Genomic DNA, 26,710 nt, shown 5'->3' with positions numbered 1-26,710 from the left:
GTGGGAGCTGCATTCTATAGCAAACAATTTGTTATTAGGTAATGAGCTGATCTTAGTTTAACTGGAAGCCCTTCACAATAATTGCAAAGTCTTTATTTTGTCGAACTACCATCAGTTCATCTGTACTAATGGTAACTTAAAGTCACACTAATGCCATTTAGTTTGTATAGTTTATGTAGTAGAAGTATACTACAGTACCCTGATCACTGATAGGATAGATTTATGTAGATATACACCTTTGTGTTTAACATTACTGCATTATAGTACTGTGATCTTTGACCTTATATATGGTTATGTTAGCTATACTGACGTATGCATATAACTGGATATGTATCTCATCGATTCATCTTATTTGTCATGTATTTGTATTGTGTACTTCCTTTTTCTAAGAAACCACACACGTGATCACAGCCACAAGAATCAATCAGTCAAAGAATAAAGTGCCTCAAACCAAACCTTAAGCTCCTTATTCCACACGCTGGGATCATTTGGCCTTCAGTGGTGTTCTGGCTGACACACCGGAGTGACCGGAGTGCTAAAGAGTGAATCGGACACACCAATGTAATCCCTGATATCTCCACTACATTTAATCGTCCTTCAGCTGCAGTTAGCTGGTCTGCCAGTTAGCCGGTGTGCTATTTTGCCGTTGAGCTAGTTAGCCGGTTCGCTAGTCAGCTGGTGTGCTTATTAGCTGGTATGCTAGTTAGCTGGGAGCTAACTCACTAGAACATTTGATGCTAAACTGTCTAAACTGTGTGAGCAGCTTTCGTGGCTGCTCTGTGTTACTCTCTAGCCTCTCTTTAACTCAATCCTCTCAGTTTTTTCCTCCTTACAAACTAGAAAACCTTCTTTTTCAGCTTCTCCACACCTGAGCTGTGGCTGAGCTACCAACATGCAGGCCCGGTGTGTCTCACTCAACAGTTACACTCGTCACCCAGACTAACAACACTCCACATGTTCACCACTAGGAGGTGCTAAAAGACCACATACAGTGAGATTATTACTAAATGTCTGCTGTGTCTGATGGTGACTTGGTTTTTTCCTAACTGGCTACATGAGCAGGATTAACTGCAGTGCTATCTTTGTAAAAGAGACTTAGCAGCAGATCAGAACCAAACAGAAACATTTCTACTTTTTCTGCAGCACCAGCTGGATGCATGGAGCCTAAACTCAAGTGACAATGAGACACATACAGTGTGACTGCTGTGACTTTACAGCTCGGCCTCATTCACTGACAATAGTCAGATATGATTGAATCTATATCACACTTAAAGCTTTCTGTAAATGAAAGAATCAGTAAAAACGAGGCACTTCAGTCAATTTTAAACACACACTCTGAATATAACCTGATCCAGACCAGGTTATAGGTTCAGCATCAGTAACCACGGTGATGTAGCCAGGTAAACACTTATGCATTTATGCTCACAATCACTCCAGTTAACCCAGCATGCATGTTGTTGGACTGCAGGAGGAAGCAGGGAACCTGATGACAACCTACACAGGCCACACTATCACCCTTATTTACAGAATTATAATTTAAATGGGTGATAAAGTAAAGAAAATAAATATTTTAATAAAAAAATATTCATAAATGAACTATTATTCAAGTAAGTAAGTAGAATATATTTATATAGCACATAATCCCATTTGTATAGAAATGTCTTCAGCTGCTTTTTCAAAGAGTCAGTGGAGTCTAGACAGCGTAAAGACAACAGCAGGGAGTTCCACAGCCTCGGTGCCTGAAAAGCTTGATCCCCACGTGTGTTGAACCGAGTCCGTGGGACCAACAGTGATCTCTGACCTGCTCGGAATGAAGCATGAGGTTTCAACAGGTCAGAGATGCACTGAGGAGCTTCACCATGTACAGCTCTAAAAGTTACGAGTATAATGTTAAAATGAACCCTATTTTGTGGCATTTTGTGAATTTAGTGGCAACTCCAAAACTGGAGTAATGTGTGATCTCTTGTTTGTGCCAGTTAAAAGTCTAGCCGCAGCATTCTGTACAGTGTGAAGATCCAGAGCTGATTTGTTGAGACAAGTAAAAAGACCATTACAATAATCCAAGTGAGAAGAGATAAAAGCATGAAGAATCATCTCAAGTTCGGCCTTTGACACCAGTCTGAGTTTAGAAATGTTTCTTAGATGATAAAAACAGCTTTGAACCAGTTGTTTAGACAGTTTCTCAAGCAACATTGAACTGTCGAAAATAACACCTAAGTTTCTGAGACTCGATTTAATGGAAGGACCTAAAAACTGATATGCTGCCTAATTTCTGAAGACATGTGATCAGGAGCATTGATCAAAGTTTCTGTTTTATCCGTATTAAACTGGAGAAAGTTGAAGTTTAACAATTATTTGATTCCTGAAAGACAATTATGTAAACAAGTAAATTATGGGCAGAAATCTGTGCCATCAGAAACTGAATTTGAATAAGTTGAATTTGAATTTGAATTGCTCAGATTGAATCTGAATTGTAACTTGAATAAATGCTTTTGAAAACTGAATTTGAATTAGTCTAATTTTCAGGGCAAACTACGCTAAATTAGCATTTTTAGCTAGCAGCTACAATAAGCATAAAAATTACCTTACGGTTATCACTTGTTAACATGACGCTTGTTCTTATACATGTAATACATTTATTACCAACCTGAGAGTTTATCCGCTGGTTATTCGATATGACGAATGACTTCTGAAGTCTTAATTCAGCTCAAGATGCTGTAGATTCCCGCCAGTAACACTTTCGGTCCGCTAGTAAAATGTAGTTCTATTAATCTGCGCTTGAACCGGAACCGGATGTAAGTTCCAAAAAACTGAATTTTGGAACTGAAACTGAATTGTAGAACTGAAACTGAATGGTGAGAAGTGAAACTGAAATTATTCGAGAGCTGAATTTATAAAGGATAAAATGCAGTTTCAAAGCAAATCAATTCATTTTCAAAATATAAAATTCAATTTCAATTTAGTGATGATCATTTTCAAACAATAAATTCAATTTCAAATGAGACTAATTCAAATTCAGTTTTCAAAAGCATTTATTCAAGTTACAATTCAGATTCAATCTGAGCAATTCAAATTCAAATTCAACTTATTCAAATTCAGTTTCTGATGGCACAGATTTCTGCCTATAGAAAATGTATCAAACTGAGAATCTTTGAAAGAACAGTATTTGAATGTCTGAATGTCATCAGCGTAGAGATGATAAGAAATATTATTGTAATATCTGATAATTTGGCCTAGAGCAGGGGTGGGGAACTCCAGGCCTCGAGGGCCAGTGTCCTGCAGGTTTTAGGTGTAACCCTGGGTCAGCACACCTGAATCAAATTCATTACCAGGCCTCTGGAGAACTTCAGGACGTGTTGAGGAGGAATTTAACCATTTAAATCAGATGTGATGGATCAAGGAAACATCTAAAAACTGCAGGACACCGGCCCTCGAGGCCTGGAGTTTGTCACCTGTGGCCTAGAGGACGTATATAAAGCAAAAAGAGAATCGGACCTAAAACAGATCCTTGAGGTACCCCAGAAGGCAGAACTGATGTTTCAGACAACACATGATTCATACAGACAGTCAAAGATCTCTCAGATAGAAACGACTGAAACCATTTTAAAGCAACACCAGTAATCCTGAACAAGTCCTTCAGCCTATTTATCATGATGCTGTGATCAACAGTATCAAAAGCAGAGGTGAGATCCAACTCGGTGTACTCTCCAGAGCCTGCTGCCATCCAAATGTCACCACACACTTTAAGTTAAGCCATTTCAGTGGAGGACAGTTTACAGAAACCAGACTGGAAAATGTCCAGAACATTGTTTTTCTCCAGAAAGTCGTTAAATTGTTCTGCAACTGTTTTATTGAAAAGATCGTTCAAAGATTCATTACAATCAGATTTAGTATAGAGTGGTACACGAGGAATATCAGGAGAGACAATTTTCATAATTGTATCAAACAATACTTTGGGATTGTTCTTTTTGAAGCCATTAGATTTGAAAAATATTCAGTTCCAGCTTTTTTATCATGTTGTTAAGTGAGGATATTGATTCCTTGAGATGTACTCAATGAACCTCAAGCTTGGAAGCCTTCCATAAACGTTCTAGCTTGACACAATATCTCCTGAAATTTTGAGTATTTTCATTTATCCAGGGATAGAAATTTGAAGAATGGACAACACTTTGCTTCAGAGGTGCCGCTGTATCTAAATAGAATGGACGAAGTGTTGTCTCCAGGAGTTTAGCTGATTTAGAGTGGCCAGGTATGGTGGGTGTTCTCCGGTTAAAGAAAACGGAGGCAGACTTCCAAATTCAGCTGATTTATTCGGTCTGAAGTGATGATACAGTCACCTGACCTAAACCCAGTGGAGATGGTTTGGGATCAGTGTTGGGCAAGTGACTTTGAACAAGTAATTATAGTTACTAGTTACTTCTTAGTAACTAGTAACTATACTACTAACTATAGTTAACTCTACGTAGTTACTTAGAGTTAGAATATTGTAAGTCAGTTACTAAAAGTAATTAATTACTTGAAAAGTAACTATTGCGTTACTTTAAAAAAAAATTTCAACCCTCTGGGGTCCAGGGTATAATTGGCCATTTTTAACTACTTTTGATTTGACCTCTATATTTTAGCTTTAAAAACGATTTTCTTTGCCTTGTTTGGTATCATTCTTTTCAGCACAACCTCACGTGTCTGAATTTACAGTTATGTTTTCATTTTGACATACTGTATTAACACAATTGATCTAAAATCAGACAAAAAACAATCTGAGTAGAAAAAGTTATATTTTTTACTGTTACAACCACAAACATGTTTAATAAATCATTAACTTAAAATCTAAATATAAATGGTGAATTTTATTAATAGTAATAATAATAATAATAATGGATTGAGTTTATATAGCGCTTTTCGAGACCCTCAAAGTGCTTTACAATGCCACTATTCATTCACTCTCACATTCACACACTGGTGGAGGCAGCTACAGTTGTAGCCACAGCTGCTCTGGGACAGACTGACAGAAGCGAGGCTGCCATATCGCGCCATCGGCCCTTCTGGCCAGCACCAGTAGGCGGTAGGTGAAGTGTCTTGCCCAAGGACACAATGACCGAGACTGTCCGAGCCGGGCCTCGAACTGGCAACCTTCCGGTTACAAGACAAACACCCTTAAAATCCTATACACAAGGTTTGCAAACAACCAAGTTATTTTGTTTTTTGTAGCAATTTACCTTTTACCTTGATTTTTTTAAAATAACCATTTCAAACTATTTACAGAACAATCAGCTGTTCTGCATTAAATGAGATGCCACACAAATTATTTGTGCCACTCCAAAAAAATTATTTCTGTCCACTATAAAGGAGAACATCACAGCCTGTTACCTGCAGGTCTGACAGCAGCAGGTGTATCACTGCTGTTTCTACCTGGAGACACCGTTTACACTGTAATCTGCATTTGCTGGTTTTGTGGCAGCACCTGTAACAATTCCATTCAATTCAACTGTATTTATATAGTGCCAAATCACAACAGTCTCCTCAAGGCAATTAACATTCAGCAATTGCCTCATTGTTCTGACAGACAACATAAAACTATCCACTACACTACACACTAACTTTTTTCTTCCTTTTTTTGTTCTTTTTTTCCCCTACACAGTAACTACACAACACAACATACTATCCACACACTCCAAATATGCTAAACGTCACAAATCTCTCACATCTCACACCGTCACTCTTAAAACTTCCCCCTCTTCCTAAACAACCAAATGTCATCTTGCTATATCATTTTTTTGATTGGTTGAGATGGTGCATTTTTCCACCAACAGGAAAGGGATGATTTTGGATTTTTTTGCTAATAAGCAGAGAGAGCTTGCTGTACTGTCCTTAGACAGTAAAAGTGACAAAACTATTGAGGAAAAAACGCCACATGTATATTGTTTATCATGACTCTGGTTTTACGTGGCCTATCAACAAAATTTAAAAACTGGTATATGTCACTTTGTTGCTTTGTCATCTTGAAGTGGTCATCTGATTGGCTTACCATGACTACTTTATTCTTCCTCAGTCAAACAGCAGCACTCATGCGATTGTTTTGTCCCCTTAGCTCCAGGTGTTGTGCCAAAAAGTGATTGTCTGCCAGAAAGTGATCGCCGTCCGCAGGAGTGCATGCAGCTGCTTAAAGCTGTAGCGCCCAGATTACTTACAGCTACTTCCGTGCAGCTGATATAAGATGCGGTAAGCTGAACACAGCTTCAACCGTCTGGTTGTTGAAAAATAGTAACGCGACCGCACCGAATCCAATTCAGGATTTTGATTTTCATCACACTTCCACTGGATGCCCAGCTGCTCTCCTGTTATGTGATTATCATCAACACAGAACTGGAGGATAAGACCGTGGTTCAGGGGGTTGGGAAGCTCATCTTGTAACCAGAAGGTGGCCGGTACGATCCCCAGCTCTGTCTGTCTTGGTCGTTGTGTCCTTGGAACACAAGACACTTCACCTACTGCCTACTGGTGTTGGCCAGTGGGGCCGATGGTGCTCAATCTGTCCCAAGGCAGCTGTGGCTACAACTGTAGCTGCCTCCAACAGTGTGTGAATGTGAGAGTGAATGAATAGTGGAATTGTAAAGGGTCTTTGAGGGTCTCGAAAAGCACTATATAAATGCAATCCATTATTATTATTATTAAGAGCATCTTTAGGCCTGACTGTGCTCATCCTTGCTCCAACCTCTCCTTACCAAAGATAACAAATACATCAGTATTAGCTCAATAACAATTTCTGCAATTCAATGGTGGACATTCACTTTTAAACCTTGTGTAAAACAAAAAAACCCTAAAAGTCCGAGTATTATTCTTTGTGCAAACAGGTCTTGCAGGTTACCCCGGACTTAATAATTAAATAATAATAATAAAAATAACCTTTCCTTTGAGCAGCTGTTCAGGCTACTAAACTCATCCCAGAAATAACAAGTGACACCATTAATAGTGGAGCTACCTTTAACAGGTGAAACTGATTTGACCTATAAGGCTACTGCGGATACTTCTTATCAGGGTTAGTAAGGAAGACATCTGGATGAGGTAGTTAGTAGTAGGTAGTTAGTACCGGGTGAGTCCCCTCCCCCACATCGGCACCAGAACCCTGTATTCTCTACAGGGTAAGACGGCCTGTTTTATCAAAGTATGGCTATTACTACTGTGATCATTTGCAGCCCAGTGTGCTGCTCTCTCTGCTGGGATGAACCACTGGAGCTCACCCAGTCATCCCTTTCTTTCTCTCAAGAAGAAGTGAAATAAATATATTTATTATGTTACGAGTCTAATATTCCTTAAATCAAACTGTAATGAATAAATGAAGCAAGAATATATGGTGTCTCCAAGTGTTGTAGAAGAAAAGATAAACATCTCATTTTGAAAAGTACTGTAAGTACTGTGAATAAAAAACAAACAGCAAACCAAACAGTAGTCGCCAATTACTTTTGAAAGTAATTCAGAGTCCAATTATCCACTCAAATGTAAATAAAAGTTCACTTGACAGCTGTATAAAGATTACCTGTTTATACAATAAGTCACATTTCAAATGATCATCTGTGGAAAAGTTTGAATCCTGACCTGAGAGTTTCCACTGCACACTGTGAACTCTTTAGTCCAGCAGACAGAAGCTTCACTCCTGAATCCTGCAGGTCAGAGTTACTCAGGTCCAGCTCAGACTGGAGGACTGGGAGCTGAGGACTGAGGACAGAGCTTCACAGCTTCTCTCTGACAGGTTACACCCACTCAGTCTGAAAAATAAAAGACAGTCTATAAAACAAATACTCATGTAGAGTTTGTTAATACATTTCACAACATTAAATGTTGACTTTCTATTTTTAAAGGAAACATGAACATACTAAGAAACAACATCATATGTATGAACTTTAATTAATAATTCTAACAACAAACTGTTTTCTGATCTGACCTCAGAGTATTTAGTTTACAGTTTAAACTTCGTAGTCCAGCAGACAGTAGCTTCACTCCAGAATCCTGCATCTTTCTGATACTCAGGTCCAGCTCTGTCAGACTAGAGGACTGTGAGCTGAGAAGTGAGGACAGAGCTTCACAGTTTTCCTCTGAGAGTTCACAGATGTTAAGTCTGAAGATAAAAACATGAATAAAGATTGTTGTTAAAGTGTAATCAGGGTGCAATAGCTTATTGTCTTGTGCTGAGCAGGTTAGTATAAGTTTACTTTAAATTAAAAATGAATACAAATGCTATGAAACAAGGATAACTGGATAAAGTTTACCTTTACTGGTTAAATTATTGATTATTTTTGTTAGTTGATATAAAAAAAACAAACATCAAACATATAAACAAACATAACTAAACAGAATACAAATTGATCTGACCTCAGAATATTCAGTTTGGCGTGTGGACTCTCCACTGCAGCAGACAGAAGCTTTACTGCTGAAGCCTTCAGGCTATTGGTACTCAGGTCCAGTTCTCTCAGACTACAGGACTGGGAGCTGACCACTGACAATAAAACTTTACAGCCTTTTTCTGACAGGTTACAGCTGCTCAGTCTGAGAGAGAACGGAAAAAAACAAAACAAAACCTTAAACAATATATGTGATCAAATGAAATTTGTTTATATGTTAAACCTTTTTTTTTAAAAAAACTATGAGACTATGAGTGCTACCAGTCCAGTGCCCACTCTTGATACCTTGATGGTACCTTGCTCAGGGGTACCACAGGGTAGCTATTCGGTGGATTCCACCCCTGACCTTACGATCATGGTGCGACCACTCTACCTACTGAGCTAATAATTCTGTGTACACTATCATACAATATTAACTAAAACAATTATTTTAGAAAATTTTACTAATTCAGTAATTGTTATGCTAATTGACTGTGAGTAACACTGGATTTTAAACACTAGCTGTATAAAACTCTTCCTGGTAAAGGTGTGTATAAAGGAGATGAGCTGAAATGCAGACTTCATGGATAATCTTTGCTGTCAGGAAATATCAAAGGCAAAGCAGAGATCCATCCAATCTCTTCCACTAAGCCCACAGAGGTAAAGACAACCATTCTCACACACACACCTGCATGAAGTTTAGATCAACAGGTAATCTAACTGCATGTTTCTGGACAGTGGGAAGAAACTGTAGAGGACCCAGAGAGAACCCACTGTATTTCTGTGGGAACACTGGTTATGGAAGCCTTACAGTTAGATATAAAAACTGTCAAGAAATAGGACCTGAGTGGCAATTTCAATTATGAAGCCCAAGTTTTCCCTCCATCCTGGATGAAAAAAGGACAGTCACAGCAGAGATTTATAATAAAAAAAAAGGGAGAGTGTGCACTGAAAGTGAGATAAAAGACAAACTGCTGGAGTTGGAGACGTGAACAAGCTGACGATAATAAACCTGTCAGAGGGGCTGAAGGATCAGAGCTCATGTTCTTATTGGCTGGGCCTGGATTGTACTTTGATAAGAGTTACAGACAAAAATGTGTCAGAAATACTGACACGGCGTGCTGGACTGAAAAAATATTTACTGAGTGACTGGTGATCATTTAATTCACTATTTTTATGTTTTTTAACTGTTCTTTGAACTCAGCATTTCTGATTTATTTCCCATGGTTTTAAGAATTTTATCGATTACAAGATTTTAAGCAATGAGTTCATGTTTACTTACAGAGCTTTGTTGGAGGCTTTGACCAATGGCAGCATTCTCAGAAGAGCCTCCTCTGAAGCAGAGTATTTCTTAAAGTGAAACTCATCCAGATCTTCTTCTGATGACAGTAACATGAAGGTCAGAGCTGAGCACTGAGCAGGAGACAGTTTACCTGTGGAGAGACTTCCTGAAGTCCTGTATTGTTGGATCTCCTCCACTAGAGAACGATCATTCAGTTCATTCAGACAGTGGAGCAGATTGATGCTTTTCTCTGCAGACAGATTCTCACTGAGCTTCTTCTTGATGTACTGGACTGTTTCCTGATTGGTCTGTGTGTTACTTCCTGTCTGTGTCAGCAGACCTTCTAGGAGAGTCTGATTGGTATGAAGTGAAAGACCCAGGAGGAAGCGGAGTAACAAGTCCAGGTGTCCATTTGGACTCTGTAAGGCCTTGTTCACAGAACTCTGGTGAAAAGATTCTTTTTGGTTTAAAAAGCTAAAACTGTTGGAGGTTATTTGTTTCTGTTCAAGCAGATTTTTTCCAGAGTTGATGAAGGTCAGATGGACATGAAGAGCAGCCAGAAACTCCTGAACACTCAGATGGATGAAGCAGAACACCTTATCCTGGTACAGTCCTCTCTCCTTTTTAAAGATCTGTGTGAACACTCCTGAGTACACTGAGGCTTCTCTGATATCGATGCCACACTCTGTCAGGTCTGATTCATAGAAGATCAGGTTTCCTTTTTGTAGCTGATCAAAAGCCAGTTTTCCCAGAGACGCCATCATCTTCCTGCTCTCTGGACTCCAGTGTGGATCTGTCTCAGCTCCTCCATCATACTTGACCTTCTTCACTTTGGCCTGAACCACCAGGAAGTGGATGTACATCTCAGTCAGGGTCTTGGGCAACTGTCCTCCCTCTCTGGTTTCCAGCACATCCTCCAGAACTGTAGCAGTGATCCAGCAGAAGACTGGCATGTGGCACATGATGTGGAAGCTTCGTGATGTCTTGATGTGGGAGATGATCCTGCTGGCCTGCTCCTCATCTCTGAATCTCTTCATGAAGTACTCCTCCTTCTGTGCGTCTTTGAACCCTCTGACCTCTGTCACCATGCCAACACAGTCAGGAAGGATCTGATTGGCTGCTGCAGGTCGTGTGGTTATCCAGAGGCGAGCAGAGGGAAGCAGTTTCCCCCTGATGAGGTTTATCAGCAGCACATCCACTGAGGTGGACTTTCTAGGGTCAGTTAGGATTGTAGTTTTGTGGAAGTCCAGATGAAGTCGACACTCATCCAGACCATCAAAGATGAACACAACCTGGAAGTCTTCAAAGCTGCAGATTCCTGCTTCTTTGGTTTCAGTAAAGAAGTGATGAACAAGTCCCACCAAGCTGAACTTTTCCTCTTTCAGCACATTCAGCTCTCTGAAAGTGAATGGAAATATGAACTGGATGTCCTGGTTGGCTTTGTCTTCAGCCCAGTCCAGGGTGTATTTCTGTGTTAAGACTGTTTTCCCAATGCCAGCCACCCCCTTTGTCAGCACTGTTCTGATTGGTTCATCTCTTCCAGGTGAGGCTTTAAAGATGTCTTCTTGTCTGATTGTTGTTTCTGGTCTGTCTGGTTTTCTGGATGCTGTTTCAATCTGTCTGACCTCATGTTCATCATTTACCTCTGCAGTTCCTCCCTCTGTGATGTAGAGCTCTGTGTAGATCTCATTCAGAAGGGTTGGGTTTCCTGCTTTAGCGATCCCCTCAAACACACACTCGAACTTCTTCTTCAGAGCAGATTTAAGGTTACGATGACAAACAGCAGCTGGAAGTTCTGAATAATAATAATAAAAATACAACTTCAACAATCATATTTTACAAAATGCTGATGACAATTTCTGACCCACTGAGAAATGACTGAAAACTGGTGTCACAAGTCTCTCATTTATCCAGCAGCTTAAATCTTTAGATAATTCAATTCAATTCAATTCAATTCAATTTTATTTATATAGCGCCAAATCACAACAAAAGTCGCCTCAAGGCGCTTCATAGATACAGAGAAAAACCCAACAATCATATGACCCCCTATGAGCAAACACTTTGGCGACAGTGGGAAGGAAAAACTCCCTTTTAACAGGAAGAAACCTCCGGCAGAACCAGGCTCAGGGAGGGGCGGCCATCTGCTGCGACCGGTTGGGGTGAGAGAAGGAAGACAGGATAAAAGACATGCTGTGGAAGAGAGACAGAGGTTAATAGCAGATATGATTCAACACAGAGAGGTCTGTTAATACATAGTGAGCGAGAAAGGTGACTGGAAAGGAAAAACTCAATGCATCATGGGAATCCCCTGGCAGCCTACATCTATTGCAGCATAACTAAGGGAGGATTCAGGGTCACCTGGTCCAGCCCTAACTATATGCTTTAGCAAAAAGGAAAGTTTTAAGCCTAATCTTAAAAGTAGAGATAGTGTCTGTCTCCCGAATCCAAACTGGAAGCTGGTTCCACAGAAGAGGGGCCTGAAAACTGAAGGCTCTCCCTCCCATTCTACTTTTAAATACTCTAGGAACAACAAGTAGGCCTGCAGAGCGAGAGCGAAGTGCTCTAATAGGGTGATATGGTACTACAAGGTCATTAAGATAAGATGGGGCCTGATTATTTAAGACCTTGTATGTGAGGAGCAGGATTTTGAATTCAATTCTGGATTTAACAGGAAGCCAATGAAGGGAAGCCAAAACAGGAGAAATATGCTCTCTCTTTCTAGTCCCTGTCAGTACTCTTGCTGCAGCATTTTGGATTAGCTGAAGGCTTTTCAGTGAGTTTTTTGGACATCCTGATAATAATGAATTGCAGTAGTCCAGCCTGGAAGTAATAAATGCATGAACTAGTTTTTCAGCGTCACTCTGAGACAGGATATTTCTAATTTTAGAGATGTTGCGTAAATGGAAGAACGCAGTCTTACATATTTGTTTAATATGTGCGTTGAAGGACATATCCTGGTCAAAAATGACTCCAAGGTTGCTCACAGTGTTACTGGAGGCCAAGGTAATGCCATCCAGAGTAAGAATCTGGTTAGATACCATATTTCTAAGCTTTTCAGCGCCGAGTACAATGACCTCAGTTTTATCTGAGTTAAGAAGCAGAAAGTTAGTGGCCATCCAAGTCTTTATGTCTTTAAGACATTCCTGCAGTTTAACTAATTGGTGTGTGTTATCTGGCTTCATGGACAGATAGAGCTGGGTTTCATCTGCATAGCAGTGAAAATGTATGCTATGTCTTCTAATGATGCTGCCTAGGGGAAGCATGTATAATGTAAACAGAATTGGTCCTAGCACTGAACCCTGTGGAACTCCATAATTAACCTCAGTGTGTGAAGAGGACTCTCCATTTACATGCACAAATTGGAGTCTATTAGATAGATATGATACAAACCACTGCAGTGCAATACCTGTAATACCTACAGCATGTTCTAATCGCTCTAATAGGATATTATGGTCAACAGTATCGAATGCTGCACTAAGGTCAAGAAGGACAAGCACAGAGATGAGTCCACTGTCAGAGGCCATAAGAAGATCATTTGTAACCTTCACTAAAGCTGTTTCTGTGCTGTGATGAGCTCTGAAACCTGACTGAAACTCTTCAAATAAACCATTCCTCTGCAGATGATCTGTTAGCTGTTTGACAACTACTCTTTCAAGGATTTTTGATATGAAAGGAAGGTTGGAGATTGGCCTATAATTAGCTAAGACTGCTGGGTCTAGAGATGGCTTTTTGAGTAAAGGTTTAACTGCAGCCACCTTGAAGGCCTGTGGTACATAGCCGATTATTAGAGATAGGTTGATCATATATAAGATCGAAGAATTAATCAATGGCAGGACTTCTTTGAGCAGTTTTGTAGGAATGGGGTCTAAAAGACACGTTGATGGTTTGGAGGAAGTAATTATTGAAGTTAACTCAGAAAGATCGATTGGAGAAAAAGAGTCTAGCTTAACATCAATGGTACTAAGAGTAGCTGTAGATAATATTACATTAAATCCTCTTACGTCTCTGCAGATGGTCAGCCAGCTCCTCCTGCTTCATTCTCCTCAGGAAGTCCACTGTGATCTTCACAAATGCCTCTCTGCTGTTTCTCCTCTGCTCATAATCCTCCCTCTGAAACTCCAAGCACTGGGGCTTATTTGGATTCAGAGCCTTCTGGATCTTCTTCATCTCGTTCTTCACAAAAGTGATGATGTTGTCCTCCAGCAGCTGGAACAGAATACTTTATGAATGAGCCAATCAGACTGAACTTCAGTCTACACAACATCAAGAAGGTCCTGAGGAAATGTGAACGCTGGTTTGAGGGCGGAGTCAAGGAGGCCATTTATGTGAAAAGGGAAAGACCATCTCTAAATGGAGGAGGGGCCAAAGGGTACATCTGTCACCATCTTTAACAACACTTTAACAAACAACATGAGATTTTAACAGTAATGTAAAAATCCTGTGATTCATTGTTATTAAGCACAAAAACATCTATGGCCCCGTTTCCATTAGTAGCTGCTCAGATCGACTCACCACAGGTCGCCACGACTGGACTGGATCCACTGGTTTCCATTACAGTTGAGGACCACCTAATGTGGTTGTCTCAATATAGCCGAGTGTCAACTCACATCATTAGTAAGTGTTAATGCTCCTAATTTCCATCATATTTGTCATTTATTGCTCAAAGTTATTGTAGAAACAGTTATTCAGCTTCATTCTCAATGATCTCAACTACAAACTGTTTCACTTTGGTTTCTGTTTAAAGCCTCGATGTTTAAAACGTTTCCCTGTGATCAGTGTTCCCTCTAATGTTTCATGTGTCTGAACACACAAACTCCCTGAGCGTCCCTTGGACCACTGTGAGCAACAGCAGACGTGTGCACTGTGGTCACGCCAGCATCGAATCCATTCAAGTTACATGTTTATTAAAGTAATCAAATTACAGCATTTATGTTAGACTACTTTTAATTAACTGCTTTAGCCCACTTGCAATGAAAATTAAAAACAATCTTGTTCATGACCTGTGTAGTATGTTAATGTATGTAGCCCTCTGACCACCACCAGTAGGCAAACATTGGGTTAGTATCTTGCCCAAGGATATTGGCCATGCAGCGAGGAGGTAGCCTGGGATCGAACCGTAGACCTTCTGTTTAGTTGCTGACCTGCTCTCCCACCTGAGCTACAGCCACCCCACTTTTTTGCAGCTGTTTACCTAAAGATGCAGCCAAGGCGTTTTTTTAAAATAAACATTTCAAACTATTTACAGAACAATCAGCTGTTCTGCATCAAATCTGATGCCACACAAATTATTTGTGCCACTCCAAAAATAATTTCTGTCCACTATGAGATAAAGGAGAACAACAGCCTGATACCTGCAGGCCTGACAGCAGCAGATGTATCACTGCTGTAACATCTGTAACATTCAGCAGTCGCCTCATTGTTCTGACGCACACAACAAAACTATTGACTACACTACACACTAACTACACACTAACTACACAAGTATGCGCTAAACGTCGCAAATCTCTCACATCTCAAACACGCCATCAGTCCTAAAACTTCCCCCTCCCAAAACAACTAAATGCCATGTTGCCATATCATGTTTTGATTGGTCGACATGGTACTTTTTTCCACCAATAGGAAAGGGTGGGGTGTTTTGGTTTCATCTTTGCTCACAGGCGGAGAGTGTTTTCCTTATAAAACGTTGTTTTTACCGTTTCTTCCTGCAGTAAATATAAACAACGACAGTATTCAGTTAGAAAACCAAACATTGCAGATATTTTTATCATAACTCTGGTTTTACGTGGCCGATCAACACAATTTAAAAACTGGTATAAAATCCACACTTTTCCCGTCAGTTGTTCTGTCTTTCCTGCTCACATCTCCAATGGTTGTACACGTTGTCATTAACTTCACTCCACATCAGCCGCTTTGCTAAAACACCAGTGTCGCACATAAGGACGCTGTCATAGCCTGTCAACCACGTTGATTAGCTGCGTATATACGAATGTGAATCACATCATTGGCTGGACTATGGGATAAGGCGGCATCGTTGTAATCCCATACGGGAGCAGCCAGTCACTGACTAACACTGCAAAACAGAATTGTTAACATATTTACTTTAATTTCAATTCAGGTGGATTTTTTTTGTGTGCAATGCAAATTTTTTGTGCGCAGAGACGTGCCAGCAGTGCACAATTGGACATGCGCGCAGCTTAGAGGGAACATTGCCTGTGATCACATTTGCATCGTCTGATTTCAAAGTTTGTTTCTTTTGGTCATTTAGTCCACAGAGTCCTTGGTGTTCTGAAAGGGACCTATAAATAAATGTATTATTAATAATAATAAAAGTAGTTGTTGTACATGTACAGACCATAAACATGGAGTCCAGCTGTGTTTGATGCTGCTGGGCAGACTGACCACTGGGAACCTCTGAGCTCTGCTGCTCCACTCTGTGGAGGAACCATGGACACACACACACACACACACACACACGCACACACACACACACACACCACTTTGATGATTGAAATGTGAATTTAGCCTCTAAAAGCTGTGTTCAGTCACTTTTGCTGCTTCCCTTGTTGCATCTGTATTTGTAGTTTCTCTGTCAGAGATCAAAATGATCAATAATACAAATGATCCTCCAGAGTCCTTCCACTGTTATCCTGATCACTGACACTTCTTTGTTGTGTTTTAAACTCTGTAAAAACACAAAGATCATAATTCCCTGAATGACTTCAGTGTTTTTCTAACTGAACTTTGTTTCAAAGGCAGTTTCTCAGTAAATGTACTTGTGTGTACTTGTGAAACGTCATCATTCACAGATCAAGTACGTTTCAACTCAAAGTACGTATAAAGCCAAGTGTGTAAGTTCATCTCTGAATGTTTGTGATTCCTACGTTAAGTTTAACAACGATATATGAAGCTGGGACGTCTGTGCGCTGCTGAGTCTGTTTGTTTGTTCATTCCAACCATCAAACTGTTCACCTGCAGCACAGTTTGTTTGTTTTTCAAAGTAAAACTGTGAAACACTTTTTTCATACTTGTTTTTTTCATACAACAGCTCACACTGACATCATCCTGATAAAAGATGAGTGCAGGAAAACCGTGTTTGCATTTATTTGCACTGCTTTCCATGTGTGAATGAGGCGAGTATCAAAGTGCTCAGAGGAGAAAAGCTCCATATAAGAACCATTACTCCCAGTATTATTCCAAACTGGTCCAGCCTATAAAGATGAACTCTGTGTGAACAGCTGACCTGTGTCATGTGACCAAGAACACAAACATGATCTACTGTCAGATCAGGACACGTCACAGTTACTGTGTTACTGTTTAACAGCACACTGCAACATTCACACGTTCATCTAACAAACTGGATCATTAACAGCTGCATTTTCACACGTTTCACTTTGATTCACTACAGATTCAGCAGACAGAAAGAAGTTGATGAGGAAACAACAGTTCAGTTCATTTCTGTCCTGGTTGATGAAGATGGCAGCACTGCTGAGGAGCAGGAAGTGGGGATCAGACTGAGTGAAGAGTTTCAGGACAGAGAGTTTGAGAACATCTCCTCTTCCTAAAAATAATCTCTGAGTATCTGCTGTGTTTGTGGAAACACTCCAACACACAGCGCTGCACATATGAACATGTGTGTGAAACAGAGCTGACATTAAACATGATGGAGGATTTATTCACAAACACACAACAACATTTACACACACATTACCTCTCTGCAGGACGACACACGCCTGATTTAAAGTCAATACCAGCATCTTTAGACCAGTCACTCTGTAAGGACACAGAGCTGGGTGGAGGTCCAGGCTGGTTCCTGTGAATAATGATGGAGCAGTGATGTGAGTGCTGAGCTGTGACATGGAGAAGAGTCATGGACAGTTAGAGATGGTCATCTCACCTCTGAGCTTTGGTCTGGCTCTCATGTTCCCCACACAGAGTGCTTTTAGAGGGAGGGACTCCCTCCTCTCTGTCCTCACACTGATCCATGCTGCTCAATTCACATCAGCTCACACACACTTTCTACCTTCACCTGCAGAGGAAACACAAATCATTCATGTGCACATCAACTGAAATCCTCTATAACAAGGCGAACTGAACCTTGTGCTACATTAATATAATAATAAAATAATGTTAGCACATGGGAATAGAAACTTTGTTACAGTCTAAATTTTAATTCTAATCAATACTCAGCTTGACCATTGTTGTGTACGTCACAAGCAGAGAAACATAAAGGTAAGAAAAGCTGTATTTTGTTGCCTAAATTGTAGAGGGTGACCTTGCCTCTGCACCTAAACAGAAAAATGAGAACAGTCAGACATAAAGTGGAATTCAGCAGGTGGAAGAAGCCTAAGATGTAACCTGACTCTGACCATGAACACTACAGTCACTGTACTGCACTCCAGCACAGTAAATCCACAGCACCGCAACCTGACCTGTAGAGTGTTTGAATAACACAAAGGTAATTTACCTCAGTTTGTTCTGTGGGACATTTCACAATAAAACAAAATCATCAAATACAAATATCTGATTCAACAATGATCAGATAGAAATTACATGTAAAGTCTATTAAAGTCTATAAAACTTGTCCTTCACTCTCTTCTAATATGCCTACATGCTTATATAGGGTTAAACCTGTGGTTGCATTGTGCATTTAGTTGCAACTCATAACTTCAGCATCTGTATTAGAAATAACAGACGGCTTTTTTTGTTGTTGGGGTTTTTTGGGCTTTTTTTTTGGGGGGGGGGGGGGCTTTGTTGGGAAAAATATATCTGTAATCACTTTGATTTTTCTTTTGAAGTTTAAAATAGATCAGTGCTAAAATCATGACAATATGAAACAAATTTAATGTTTATTAATGGATACAAGACTTAAATGAACATATCACTAGAACCCCGTGTAATAACCTCCACGTTTTACAAAAACCTGCCTATTTATGCAGTTTTTTAATAAACATTTTATCAACATTAACCTTTATATTGAACTTAAACCTGTCTTCAGTTGGATTTGTGATTATTTTCAAGTTTCAGCATTTTTAAATGATCAGCATCCAAAATCGCATCATCATATTCACTTCTGTTTACGCATGCATTTTAACATCCACAGAATTTGTAGATCAAGTTTGTTTGTTAAACTCCTGCATGCTTTTGTTTTGTTCCTGGTACTTTTAAAGGTCTTTCTTATTGTCAGTGCTGCACATGTGGATTTCATTCATCGCACTTGTTTTGACTTCTGAGTGTAGAGTCTATAAAAACTAATTTAAAGCTTTTTTCCCTCCAGCTTCTCTGTTATTGTCATCAGTCGGCCACGCTCACACAAATCCACCTAATATGAAGTTAATTAAATAATAAAAGGACTATGAATTATTGACATTTTAGTCCCTGTTGTTTTTAAACCTGTATTACTGCGCTATAAATGAATCATTATACTGTTTTGTTATAAGCTCAGTGATTCCAGCAGCTTCTCTGGGTTATTTCCATCAATTTAGACTCAATTTAGACAGTCAGCTATTACATTTGTTTAGATATTCCACTTTCTGTACTCCAGATTCATCAATTTCTGTGTTTATCAAAATCTTTAACCAAACTAAAGATATCTGTGAAATGGACGGTATATTCAGTTCATGTAAATATATCTGCATTTACTCCAGGTGACATCACTCCAGTTGTTTTGATGGTGGCTCCTAATATTTAACCTACTCTTTCACAGAAGAGCTGCCTAATCGCTGAGTAACTTTGTTTCTTTTTTGATTCAGGTTTACTTGAGTGCACATGTACTTTGGGTTTAGTCAGTGAAGTAACTTTATGTAATTCAAAGTTCAATTAATTTTTATTTTATTCCAGTTCATCTGTTAATCCCCCCCCCCTCTCTTTAAATCAGTTTGCTTCTGATTGCTCCTCTGTTACTTCTACAAACAGTATCTGCTGCTTAGGGCCACCACTTCCTCCACGTGTCGCTGCGGAGATTCAGAAAATGAATCTGAACCTGAAAAACAGATTTTCTGTGTTTTATTGGAAATCTTTGTTTCTTATATTTTCTCCCCTGACATGTAGATCTGTACTGTATTAGAGTTCATAGCGGGAACAAAGATCCCAGCATGATTTCTCTGTTTGGGAAATCTTCCAGTTATTTCCTTGAACCTGGTTAGTGAACTGAGTCAGTGCTAGACTGTATAAATGCTGTTTCACTGGATGCTACCACATAAAACACATTTAGCAGCTCACCATTCTCTAAGGCTACGTTCACTCTGCAGGTCTTGATGCTCAATTCAGATTTTTTGATCAAATCCGATGTTTTTGTCTGCTCGTTCACACTACAAATAAAATGTGACAGCAAACGCGCTCTAGTGTGAACGCTCAAAGCAGCCGCATGCACAAAAGAAGACGTCACACACAACACGCTCTGTTTAGACCCAGAGCAACAGTATTGTTTGACTGATGACCTTAATATAAAGACTTCTGACTTTACGTTTCCCAATTTTTGCTTTAAGTTATAAAGTTATTGTGTTATTTACATTTGGCCTAATAATGATCCTTATTGCTGTTTTAGAGGAGCGCTGCTTCAAAGGATAGTTGCAGATTTCTGTCAGAATCTGCAGATTATACAGAACAAAGAAAATGTTCACGTTTCTCCAACGTTGTCTTCCCAACAGTTTCACTGGATGGTCAGGAAGCGTTCACGATGTCTTCTCCAGCGCTGATAATTGGCGTCTGTCTTGTGTCGGTGACGTAAAAGACGGATTTAATGCGACCTGACCATCAAACAGCAGCTTTCTGAAACATCAGATATGTATCAGATTCAGGACCACATACGAAAGTGACCCAGATCGGATTTGAAAATATCAGATTTGTGCCGTTCACACTGTAACCATGATGGATTTGGGTCACATAGGGTCAAAAAAGTCAGATTTGATGCGCTTTCGCCTGCAGTGTGAACGTAGCCTAATATGGAGAACACCAGATCTGCAGCAGGGTTTGGATTTTTGTCGTTTTATCTTGATGGCATGTGAACAAGGTTTTTGTTTGATTGTTTGTTTTAAATCAGCTAACTTGTGGAGAAACTAGAAAGAAAAACTTCTAAAGATCCTCAAACACAGTCCGATCAGAAGAAGTGGGTCCTGAGCATTAAAGTCAGCATTAGCTCTCTGCTCTGTCTTACATCATTTTCATGAAAAGATATTTTAATGATTTTGGTGTTTTCAGCCAAGGAAACCATGTCCATGAACATTTATAGCACCAAAATAGAAAAACTAGTAGCTGCATGCAGCATAGTTTCAGTTTTCAGAACACCTGATCTCAGTGATGCACCAATGGTAACAACACTCATTTAACAGAGCTGTATAAAGGCTAAGAGACATCAGGGGTTTGATTTAGATCATACATTTGATTTATTTTATGTCATGACATAAAATTAATTTGTTTTATGTCAAGTAAATTAAAATATCTCACTTCCTGTTCTGTTCTATCAGCTCCATCAGTTTCTGTGATGCCTCAGTGATCAGCCATCAACAGAAGAATGTTTAACTTCCTCATGTTTAAGTGCGTCACACTATGCCTGTGTTTGAACATTAAACATGTTATTACATGTAACTTTACTGTGCGCTGTTTCTTCTGTTTTTGAATCAAGTCTTCTGTTTTTCATGAATAAACGAGTCCTTGTTAAAGATGTTAAAGGAAAGCATCAGCAGTCAGGAACAGATGGCTTCGAGCCCTCTGCTGACCAGGAGCAGCACAAGGTCTTAGACAGACTCAGACCTGATCTTCTGGACACAACCGTCTGATTCTTGTTAAAAAAGTTCAGATCTTTCTATCTGAACATTTCCCACACAGGTAAGAATTCACAAAGGACCAAACAACTAATTACTTTTGTCCCTTGAACAGTTCATTTGTGTTTAATTTGAAACAGATCAAACACTAGTATCAGGCTTGCGTTCTGCACTTTATATCTTACACATCTTCAGTTATGGAGTGAGAGGTTTAAATGCGTTTGAGGCTGTGAGACTTTGCTCTTACATTAAAGTCATGATTTACTGAGAATTCATCACAACAAACAGAATCGTAACATGCATCAGTTCAACTATTTAAACACAGCTGGACACCAAACACAGAAACCCAGGTGAGCTGCTTCCTGGAAGGAGGCGGGACTCCACCTGAAGTAGGACAGGAGTCAGATTTTCACATTAAGAGCATGCTATTCTCTAGTTAATTTAAGATTTGGCTCATTCCTTCTCATTGCCACTTCAAGGTACTAACACTTATTTCATGTGGGAAAGCGCCCTTAACCCCTTCAAAGTTTATACGTCACAGTTCTTTAATACGTCGGCTCAACTGTCAACAACGTTGAGTCCAGATGTGTGGACAGCTTTGTGCTTCCTCAAACCTTTGTTCAAGTTCAATACAGTGCTCCCTCATTATAACGCGGTTGTACAAAAGCCAGTTGGCAGAACTGACGAACAGAGCCACATCTGCCGAGTAAATATATCAGCATACAGCTGCCAAATAGCCAATGAGCAGGAAGGCAACCCATCCTCTTCACCAATCAGAAGACACAATTCTACCTCATCATTACGCTTCGACGCAGAGAGTTCGGTCAGAGCTGCAGGTGGGGAGAGTCAGCAGAGGTGTGCGTCCATGAGACTGTAAGTTTCTGTGTTTTATCCTGTTTGTTCTTTGCTGCGGCCATTATCCTCCTTTGTTTAAATCCTTGGCGCACACTTAGTTTACCGAATGTTACTGTCATTTACTGCGAAGCAGCCTCTGCCAGGCGCTCATTATGGGACCGTCAAATCAATGAAGATCTTTAGACGCGTCACTCTTTAAGGACACACAGCTGGGTTCAGGTCCAGCAGGTCTCCCATAGATCCTGTTAGAGAAGAAAAATGTGTTTTTCATTTGCAGGCACAGAAGCTATTGAAGACTAAGCACACCTTCATTATCCTAAAGAGAAACTGGTTTGCAGGCTAAACATAAGCAGTGTAAGTCTCTGCAATGTAAGAACAGAGATAAACACTGTTATTTACACTGTTCAGGATTATGGTCGTACTGTGAGCAGCTGGAGTTTAAATGTATTGTATTATATGTATGTAAGAATTCCTCTGGGTTATTCAAAGAAAAGGCTGAGGATGAGTTGGTTAGAGCACAGAGTTTAAATACATGGACTGAACCATGTGACCTTTACAGACAGCTGGGACCAGAGTCTAGCTTTGCATGAACAGTTTCTAACTGGAAGCTGTAAAATAACAGATCAAAGACCAGTGAGAGTTTGAACTGTTGAAATAGAGACAGAAATAGAAACAAAATTTCCAGTGCACATTAATTTATGCATCACAATCCCAGGATATACAAAAAAAAGCAAAGAGAAATCTCTCTTCCTGTCCAGTTCAGGTTTGGCTTTAATCCGGATCTGCGTCAGCAACATGTATGGCTGGATTATTTTCCTTTAGGGTTAACTTAGATTTTTAAGTTATCCACTCAGTTCTAATATCTTAATGTAACTAGGTGCAGCTCAGATTAATGCAACCCTTTCACTCACTGGACCTACAGAGTGATCATTTAGGAACGTTCAGTGACACCTAAATGAGTTACCGGTCCAATGCCAACAAAGTGATTGGAATTAGTGCTAGAGGCACAAAATCAAGTTTCCATAAAACTCAGAGAGAAACTATTCAAACTGACCAATTTGTAATCAGGTCTTGCGATAAGCCCTCAGAGATTATGGTCCTATTAAAATCTTTCTTTCTTAAATGGGAGGTGATCCAGCGTTAACAAAAACGGTGGAAGCTGTGCTAGGGCTGTCTCGAGACAGTCGAGGATTTTCAATGCGAAGATCTCTAATTGGTATAAAAACCTGGCTTGTCGGCAAAATAACGCAAAATACACTCTCTAGTTTTTACCTATCAGTGCTTCAACAGCAGATTTGGTAAAGAAAACAAGGCAACAAGGTGCTAAATGATAGTATAGAAAAAAAACTTTGACTCAGGTCTAAATAAAAACCCAAACAAATCAGATTTTAGCTACAAGGACTAAAGTTTACGTCATTACTCCCTCTTACTCTTTTCCCTTGTCCAGCTTTCTCTTGCTTGCTCTCTTCTGCTGCTTTTCCCCTCCCACTAGTGAGTGGGACTCTGGTTACAGGATGGATGGGAAGCTTGAAACAGACATGTTGACACTGTGCCAAGCTTCCCAAGCGCAGATGTTTCGAAACACTGAACCACACCAGTGTTTTGAACCACACTGCTCAGAAGTTTGGTGTAAAACAACCAGGTGGCCTGACCCTGACTACACGAGGCTTTAGTGCCCCAGTTTCAACAAGTTGCATAGCTGCTGCTTCTCGTCATTGCCGGGCACAAGGATTCCTATTTTTTAATAACCAGACTCTATTGTAATTACTGAAATAATGTTTTTGATACTATCACTTCTATTTATTACAGAGAGAAAGTGAGAGACAGAGACTAATGACTGAGAACATTAACTCATATTAGCAGAGAGAGAGTGGCACACTGAGCTCTATAATAATTAAAATATCTCAATAAAAGCGGCGTCTGCTTGTGGACGCACAGGTAAGACTTGCTGGTAAAAAGCTCACCAATCTGATCACCTGAGTTTATTCCAAATAATCGTTGCACTAACAGAGAAATGCTGATCATCCTTATTCTAAGCAAAGGTTTTGGGATAACCAGCAGAGCCTCTGCTGGGGACCTCAGATTATAATTAGGTTATGAATATTATGAATGGATTATGAATAATATGTGACAAGATCTGATTCCAGAGCATGATGATGGATTACAAAAATCTAAGCTAGAGAAAATCTAACATGTATATCACCATCTTTAATGTCTTTTGGATAGACCGTGCTGATGTAACTGAGTCTTCTACATGGCATAAAACAAGACTGATTCAGGATCAGGCGGTTGTCAAAAGTGAAGTGGGGACGTTTAGAAAATTGGTTCATCTTCAGGGACAAAGCACTCAGAAGTGTTGAATATGGGTTAGCTGCAATAGGGCAGGAATAATGACAACGGTTTGATCTGTATTTAGCTACAAGATGTTTTGTGCCATCTAGGATTTAATATCATGGATGTGGTCATTCAATGTGCTGAGTTAGGGTCACAAATCATTCATGTGCACATCAACTGAAATCCTCCTTTCATCATGTGTGCTGTCCAAATATCAGCTGCTTCTTTCCTGCTTCATCTCAGTGTCAGCTGAGAGAATGACAAACCCACTACGTGTCAACATTTGATGGATGATGACACAGAAATGTGAAATGATATTGACCTAAATCTGTCCTGATGATGATGAGAAGTTCTGATGAGTTGTGACTGTCTGAGGTGTTACTAGGATGTAGAAACACTGGAGCTCAGCCCTGAAATCTTTGCTGTTTTCACTTGATAACAGCAGCTGTTTAAAGTTACTGAGTGTGTTTGACAGTAAAGTGAATGTAAATGTGAGACACTGTGTGCTCACAGCTAAAGGCTGCAGTCAGCTGTGTTAGATCCTCTTTCACACAATGATCCTTTAATAAACACTCAGAGCTCCATGTTGATGAAGCAGTCATGTGTGAGCTTGTGTGCTGACATGTTGACAGTTTGACTTCAGCTTTTACTGAAGAAAATCCACAGAAGGCTGAAAGTGAAGCATCACTTCCTGTTTGAGGAGAGCCAACAGTCTGTTTACACGTCATGTCTGAGTTACAGCTGGAATAAATGATCATTTGCAAAGTCTGCTGCTCTTTCTGTAACCATCTGACCATCAACTAACTCTGTGCTGCTGCTGCTCTCATTCACAAAGTGCTCAATTACATTTTTAACTCGTGTAAGAGCTCTTAGTGTTAGCTTAGTGTTAGCTTAGCGTTAGCATGCTGTGTGACTAGCTTAGCGTCAGAGCTCTGCAGGTGTCTCGTGTGTAAATATTAATCACAGTGACAGTAAAGGAGGTAAAGGGCTGTGACGTCATCACGTACGCTGCGTCCTCTGTGGGCTCTGAGTGAACTCACAAAGTACAAACTACAAGTACACAAACATGAACGTAGCTCAGAGTGGCGGACACACTCGGCCTCGTTGGTCCAGCTGTGAGTCCGTTACCGTGAACTATGGAGCGGCAGATTTGTGCTGAACTAAGCTGCACACAGCTGATGTTAGCCAGGAAAACATTACACACTGACTTTAATGGAGAGACCGGAAATACAAACACACACAGTTTGTTGTGTGAAGAAATCAAACATGAGCTGAACAAACAGTAAAGTTCCTAAAGACAAACTGTTAAAGGAGGACACAAAGCAAACTTACAGTTTCTTCACACACCAACAACAAGCTCCACTGCACGAAGTTCAGGAAGTGAAAGTAAACTTTGAGCAAGAAGGAAAGACCCAAAGAGACGTTTGAGGACAATCAGGAGCATTGGACACTGTGTGCTGCGTTCAAGTGCACCTCGGAAACTCCAAACCTCTTGCAGGTTGTGATTTATTTCTGCTGTTTCTCCTCTTTGAAACACAAACATCCGTCATCACTTTGTTGTTGTTCTTCCTGCAGCGTTTAAATATTTCAGCACTGAACTGATGTTTGTTCAAAGCTCATTTCAACCTGTTGAAGTCATGAATGAAAGTGCAGACTGAGAGTGGATCACATGATGTTTAAGGTGTGTCATGTGACATGTTCAGTATTGTCACACATGTCTAGATTGTCCCTGATATCATAACTGCTCAAACACTGATGATTATATTTGAAGAATTATTACTGATGGCAGCAAAGTTTGAATGGAGCTCTCTGTCTGTGCTGATTTGTCGCCCTCTGGAGGTCAAAGCACAAACTGCATGACATCACTGTAACCACCAGAGTGACAGAAAGTGTTTTTAAATGATGAAATATGTCAGTGATGGTGATAGTGTGTTCATCACAGACGTTCAGGCTTCATGTTGACATGATTCAAAGTGAAAGCAGAGAAACTGGAATGAATCAGGTGTTTTTACCTGGTGTAAATGGCAACACATTAAAGGTGTATAGACAGTAGAGATGTTTTAAAAATCTTTAAGAACAGTTCAGTAGCAGCGCCTCGCTCGTCA

At 39.9% G+C, this 26,710-nt stretch overlaps 1 protein-coding gene and 1 long non-coding RNA gene across 6 annotated transcripts in view; one reads left to right on the top strand and one right to left on the bottom strand.

Annotated features, from left to right (window-relative positions):
- The window catches only part of LOC146490472 (uncharacterized), a 191,222-nt gene that overhangs the window by 146,504 nt on the left and 18,008 nt on the right, over positions 1–26,710 (top strand). The gene's annotated exons all lie outside the window — the stretch shown is intronic.
- Positions 5,649–26,045, bottom strand: LOC146490474 (protein NLRC3-like). 5 transcript variants are annotated; one of them, XM_085153187.1, is made up of 9 exons: positions 25,938–26,045; positions 17,552–17,683; positions 17,366–17,467; positions 16,010–16,088; positions 13,659–13,863; positions 9,658–11,452; positions 8,368–8,541; positions 7,940–8,113; positions 5,649–7,763 (listed from the first exon to the last, which is right to left on the bottom strand). In XM_085153187.1, the coding sequence occupies exons 2-9, from the start codon at positions 17,638–17,640 to the stop codon at positions 7,676–7,678; spliced, it is 2,706 nt and encodes a 901-aa protein (XP_085009313.1). In that variant the 5' UTR covers positions 17,641–17,683; positions 25,938–26,045; the 3' UTR covers positions 5,649–7,675. The 5 variants fall into 5 exon arrangements, with proteins under 5 accessions (XP_085009313.1, XP_085009316.1, XP_085009315.1 ...); XM_085153189.1 differs by lacking the exon at positions 5,649–7,763 and having other exon boundaries at positions 7,897–8,113; positions 13,659–13,876; positions 16,017–16,088; XM_085153190.1 differs by lacking the exons at positions 16,010–16,088; positions 17,552–17,683; positions 25,938–26,045 and having other exon boundaries at positions 17,366–17,452.

This window comes from Neolamprologus multifasciatus, unplaced genomic scaffold, assembly GCF_963576455.1.
Source record: "Neolamprologus multifasciatus unplaced genomic scaffold, fNeoMul1.2 chr03_unloc_2, whole genome shotgun sequence".
In the NCBI taxonomy this organism is placed as follows: domain Eukaryota; kingdom Metazoa; phylum Chordata; class Actinopteri; order Cichliformes; family Cichlidae; genus Neolamprologus; species Neolamprologus multifasciatus.
Note: the sequence above shows the minus strand (reverse complement) of the source record. Positions and strands in the feature narration are given on the sequence as shown.

What these genes read in the sequence shown, in the direction of transcription:
- LOC146490474 (XM_085153187.1), bottom strand. Translation starts at nt 17,640, where the DNA reads ATGGATCAGTGTGAGGACAGAGAGGAGGGAGTCCCTCCCTCTAAAAGC. An exon ending in GGCTGACCATCTGCAGAGAC is followed by an intron (nt 11,453 to 13,658) that starts GTAAGAGGATTT and finishes ATTATTATTCAG; the next exon opens with AACTTCCAGCTGCTGTTTGT. An exon ending in TGTAAACTAAATACTCTGAG is followed by an intron (nt 7,764 to 7,939) that starts GTCAGATCAGAA and finishes TTTATTTTTCAG; the next exon opens with ACTGAGTGGGTGTAACCTGT.